The 6,000-nt window shown below is 38.9% G+C and overlaps 1 protein-coding gene across 2 annotated transcripts in view; it reads right to left on the bottom strand.

The window, feature by feature from the left end:
* The window catches only part of G2E3 (G2/M-phase specific E3 ubiquitin protein ligase), a 60,714-nt gene extending 55,317 nt beyond the window's left edge, over positions 1-5,397 (bottom strand). Inside the window, exon 1 of one of the 2 annotated variants that reach the window (XM_047795512.1) lies at positions 5,248-5,397. In XM_047795512.1, the coding sequence (XP_047651468.1) occupies positions 5,248-5,318 (71 nt within the window). In that variant the 5' untranslated portion in view covers positions 5,319-5,397. The remainder of the gene's footprint in view (positions 1-5,247) is intronic. The other variant, XM_047795513.1, reaches the window with a different exon arrangement.
* Positions 5,398-6,000: the final 603 nt, after the last annotated feature.

Raw genomic sequence — 6,000 nt, forward strand, 5'->3', positions numbered from 1 at the left:
GAGACAAGCAAATGAAAACTACATAGATACCACTTAATGCCCACTAAAGTGACCATAATAAAAAAATAAAAAATAAAAAGGAAAACAAGCAATGGCAAGGATATGGGGAAACTGGAACCCTCTTACATTGCTAACGGGATTGTTAAATGGTACAGCTACTGTGGACCAACAGATTGGCAGTTGCTCAATACATCACAGAACTACCATATCACCCAGCAATCACACTAGGTATAGATATCTCCTGCTTTTCAAAAGTTCCGTTTACGCCACTTCACTTGTACAAAAGACCTACATGAATACCTGTTTGAAAACCAATCTGAAAAGGCTACACACTGTATAATTCCAATTATATTGTATTCTGGAAAAGGCAAAACTACACAGACAGTAAAAAGATCAGTGATTACGAAGAGCAGAAGAGGAATGAATAGGTAGAACACAAAAGGACTTTTAGTACAGTGAAAATACTGTGTATATTACCATAATAATATATACAAGTCCAAACCCATAGAATGTACAACACCAAGAGTGAATTATAATTTTTTTTTTTTATCTTTTTAGGATATACGGAAGTTTCCAGGCTAGAGGTCAAACTGGAGCTCTAGCTGCCAGCCTAAGCCACAGTCACAGCAACGCCAGATCCCAGCTACAGGGCAATGCCGGATCCTTAACCCACTAAGGAAGGCAAGTGATCGAACGTGCATCCTCATGGATACTAGTCAGATTCATTTCCACTGTGCCACAACAGGAACTCCGAATTATAATTTAAACTATATACTTGAGTGATTAACATGTGTCAATGTAAATTCATCATTATAACAAATGTACCACTCTAGTGGTGCGGGGAAGGTGGGAGAAGATGATAATGGACGAGGCTATGTTGTGGAGGTGGGGGTACAAGGGATATCCTATTATCTGCTCTAAAAATATATAAAGTCTTGTTTAAAAAGAAAAAGCAGTAGTTATAAGTTTATATTGACTTTAATTCTCTAAAAACAGGTTTTCCCTCCTTCCCTCTCAATATATCCGCTCCCTGTTCATGTTTCTTCATCATTGCATTGTCATCTCAGTACATAGAGACATTTCCAGCTTGGTTCCCAATAGTCTCTTGTATTCCAACTCCAAAATTCAAGAAGAAATAATGTGAATGGTTAGTCAGCATCAGATCTTCAGCTCTGACTCAAATATGTGGTACAACTTTGTCTGGAGAAGGTGTAATGACAGCATATTAGGATCATACACTCCTTAACCCAGGCCCTTACCCCACTAGTCCTTAGAATGATGATGCCTACAACGGTGACAGGTTGTAGGCAAGGAAGTCAGGTAAGTCTTAACTGATCAAACTCAAAAGGAAAGGCATAAAAAACTATTGATTACATCTTCAAACATTCCACAGCCTGTTCAAGTAGTCACACCAGAATTACCCTCACGGGGAGTTCCCTTCATGGACGAGAGGGTTACAAGCCTGATGAGTATCCATGAGGACGCAGGTCTGATCCCTGGCCTCACTCAGAGGGTTAAGATCCCATGTTGCTGTGAGCTGTGGTGCAGGTTGCAGATGCGGCTTGGATCCCACCTTGCTGTGGCTGTGGTGTAGGCCAACAGCTGGCTGCAGCTTGAATTCAATCCCTAGCCTGGGAATTTCCATATGCCACAAACGTGGCCCTAAAAAAAAGACACACGCACAAAAAAAGAATTACCCATATGACCCCTGACTTTCTAAAATTATGGCAGGAATTAATGGATACTACTTCAGTTTCCTAACTGTAGAAGTATTCTCATGGTCTAGATAAACCTGTTGTGTGACCATACATCTTATATGATCTGAGTAATGGGCAAAAACTGACATCAAACTTCTCTGTTACAGTAAGAGTAGTGAGCAAAAATATGGTGATAAATAAGATGCCTATATAATCTCAAATTATCTCCCACAAGGTATTCATTAATTGCAAAGCAAAAAAAAAGAAAAAAAGAACTTTACTGTAGAGACACTTGGCAGACAACACCATACTCAAGTGATCAAATGAACTATTGATGAAATAGAACAAATGTAAGTCATGCCCACCCCATACAATGCATAAAGGACACAACATCACTGCTCTAGTATTCCTGCTCCTCCCACATTCCTGCTCCTCCCACCCCCAAGCACTGCCTGAATACAGTCCTGAGCAAATACAAGACAAACCCAAATTGAGACACACTGTATACAATAACTGGCCTGTACTCTTCAAAACTGTCAAGACCATTAAAAACAAACCCAAAAAAAGGCAAGAAAACACTTCCAAAGTACAACATGTGAACCAGACTGTTTTTCTTTAATTACAAAGTGCATTTTACCACAAAGTATATTTCTGGAAACAAAAAAAGTAGGGCAAGGCTGGCCTGGGGCATGGAGAAGGCAAATATGACAAAACTGTAACACCTTAGAAAATGAGTGAAGGATATATGGGAAATTGTTAGCATTGTTTTTGCACCTTTTCTGTAAGTTTGAATTTATTTCAAAATAAAAAGTTAAAAAAAAAAGGAAAGGCAAACTTTTCTGTTTTTAATTTCCCAATATTTTGTTAATTTAGAATTGAATCCATGTAGAAGTGTAAATCTTTTGGTGCCTCAGTTTCTTCACCTTAATGTAAGGTAATAGTAATAAAATGTCTGCAAAGATTAAAGGAGAAATATGTATAAAGCATTTGTGAGTTCTGTGAATACTAGCAACAGTGCTCTTGATTATTTTCCCATGTGAAGGTCTTCTGATCCTACAATTTCAATACGTATTTTTCCATGTTTGTGAAATTTGCGAACTATATTGATATCACTAAACTCTCTCTAAGCTACACAGAATTATATTCCATCTTAATTTTTAACATTTTCAGTGTATTAAAATTGTTAAAATAAAATTTAAAATTTAAATGTAAATAAAATTTAAAGTATTAAAACTGTTAAAATAACAAGCACTCGAACATACACTTTCAGAGTATAAGGATACTTACTCCTCTGCATCTAGAATTGCAGATAAAAAGACAAAGAAGACAAGAGCTCTTAGTTTAGTGCCATTTGTTAACAACTGAAAAGCACTGAGGAAGCAGCACTCTACTTGAGGAAGTCTGGAAAGCTTTCTGAAACCCACTGGGTAAAATTTTAAGAGGAAATACAAAAGGTCAATGGCTAGGTACACATAAACACAACAGAGAATAGATTTGGAGAATTATAGCAGTATGACACAACATCAGTAAAATAATGCTGGAATACCATGAAGATGATTACTGAAAACAGTTTGGAACCAGATTGAGAAGAGCTTTGTGGAGAAAAAAGAAAAAGCTAAGAAATTTGAATTATATATGGTAGACAAAGGAAAGTCATCAGAGATTTTTATGGGGCAACACTTGGAAGAAGAAACCGCAGACAGAAGCAGAAGGCATTACAATCAGTATAAGGTATAAACTTTCTAATTAAATCTAATTTCTCACCCCAGTAAGAACATTTTAATTGTTGTTTGAGAACAAATTACTGAACCCCCCTTGGATTCAGTTTTCTTATCTGAAAATACCAGTACATATCACAGTGTCACTTGTGCAGATTAATGAAATAATGTATATAACACAGTTTGTACAATGCTTAATAACATAACAAGAGATACATGTTTCATCTACTAAGTGTCACACAGTATTCTAAGATTTTTAAATGTTTGATTCTCACAGCAATCCTACAAGATAGGCACTGTTATTATCCCCGCTATACTTAAGGGAATCAAAGCACTAAAAGAAAGGTTAAAAAATGCTTGCTTAGGGTCACACAGCTACCAAGGGGTGAAGATGGAATTCAAACACAAGCAATACGAATCAGCACCTAACAAACCTTTCAAGGTAATAAGTACACAATAAAAATTGTAACTCACTGATTTAGGTAGAGCAAAAATGCAGTTTAGGAAAAGGAACAGATTAAAATGTAGACGCTAGTACTTTCAAATTACCATTTGCTTGTAGTTTACATGAAATAAGCAGAACAGCTATCTGCAAACCTCAGGAAAGTACAGCTAATGTCTTTGGTGCACTCAAACAAAATGTTTAAATTTCAACAATCATAAACAGTGAATATTGAAATCTATTTTTCCTGGCTAATAATGAAAAAGTTCATAAGCAGATATGAGAGAGCAGGATTCTTACGTCCTACTTTTTAAAAGAAAGTTATACATTTATATGATAGGTTACCTTGCTGTTAATAATTTTAAACATAAAATATCTTATACTATAAAGCAACACAAAACTTCTGACAGTTTAGTTTTCAATAAGGCAAGATATAAAATTTCTATACATTTAAATGCTCACTACAGATAGGGTAAACATTAAACTTTTTCAGAAGGCGCAACTTTGTTAGGAGGTTAGATAGAATTTGGTAATTGAGGTAGTTATCAAAAAAATAAATAAAACAAAAACACTAAAAAACCAAAACAAAGAAAACCCGATGCTGGAAACAATAGTACTTTCGAAATGAATCCACAATAACCCAGTTGCCCAATGAATGAATGAGGTGAAAAGGCAGGTCTGTGGAACTAAACCTTATCCCTATTGTCAGCAAACTAATATCCTTGTGAATCACCGCTGTTACTATAACCAATTTAAATGAGCAAGAGTCTCGGATTTTGCGGTACATGAAAAATGTCAACGGTGAAAGAAAAATATCCGAGTTTTGAATACAAAGGATACTCAGATTTCAGTTTAAATCCCCACCAGGCATTTCAAAGACTGTCAATTCCCTGCGGTCCAGAGTAATAAAGACTACTCTCAAGTATCCCTCTGGGGAGGAACTCGGAGCCACGAAGAGCATCCCTTCATTCTAAACCTGCCTCAACCTCCCATCTTTAATAAAGGAAGATTCTTTTGCTTAAGGTAACGGTTTCTCAATAACTGCTCTTGAAGCTTCAGCATTCTAGTCGAACTGAAGGAAATACTTAACTGCGATTACCAGAGAGTCAGAGATTTAAAAAGGTTTAATCTCAGGGGCGGTCGGGCGTCGGTATCCCCAACAGTTAGAGTTGGCCTGTGCGCGCCACCACCGGGAGCGGGGGCCCAGAAGAAGGTCCCCGCGCCCTGACTTCCAAAACTTCCTACATCCGGCCCCACCACCCGACACCCACCCCTTAAAGGCACGCCGAGGCCCCCACTAACTGTCCTGTCTCCCGACGCCCTGTTCCAGCCGACAGTTCGGTTTCTCTCCCTTGAATACTCCGTTTCTTCCCGTTACCCATCCACTCACCGAGGCGCGCTGGGCAGAAGTTCCAGAGCAGCCGTGTCACTTTTCTCTTCTCGCGCTGCGCCACACGCCATCCGAGAACAGCCCCATCCAACGGCCCACACAATTCAAATTCGTCCACTTCCGCCCGCAACCCGGAAGGAGAGTTCAGCCACGCCCCCCTAAAGGCGGGGCCCGCGGCGACCCGGAGATTGGGGTGGGTCCTGGTGTGGCCACGCTCTTATTCCGCGCTGTTTCTTCTTGGTTCCGTAGTAGTCGCTACAGTCTTTTTTTTTTTTTTTTTTTTTTTGTCGCTTTCCCCACATAGGTCACAGAGACGTGCGGGCGGGTATGGTGTTTGTGTCGGGTGGATCAGGAGAGGCTCCTCTTCTGAAATGGATTGAGACGTGCTGAATTTTCATCCTTTCAAGGCGAGGAAAAAATAAAAGCGCTAACCGAGCCAGGACGTTTTTATCCCTCCTCTCGCGTAACACCAGCTACAGCCAGAAGGAAAAAACAAACCTTCCACGTACTTAGTCCAGGGTTTTCCTGGGTCTCCTCAGACCTTTCACTGCACAGTAAGGACTTTTAACCTGATTCCCTCCCTGTTTGAGGAAGGCAAAAAGCCAAGTGCACCAGTCACCTTTATTCTAACAACAATTAAAAATGAGTGGTGGGAAAAGTTCCTGATCCCAAATAATGTTTTTATAATTATTTTTATTTTTTCCATTATAACTGGTTTACAATGTTCTGTCAATTTTCTACTGTCCAGCAAGG

Source organism: Phacochoerus africanus, chromosome 9, assembly GCF_016906955.1.
Source record: "Phacochoerus africanus isolate WHEZ1 chromosome 9, ROS_Pafr_v1, whole genome shotgun sequence".
NCBI classification, from domain to species: Eukaryota; Metazoa; Chordata; class Mammalia; order Artiodactyla; family Suidae; genus Phacochoerus; species Phacochoerus africanus.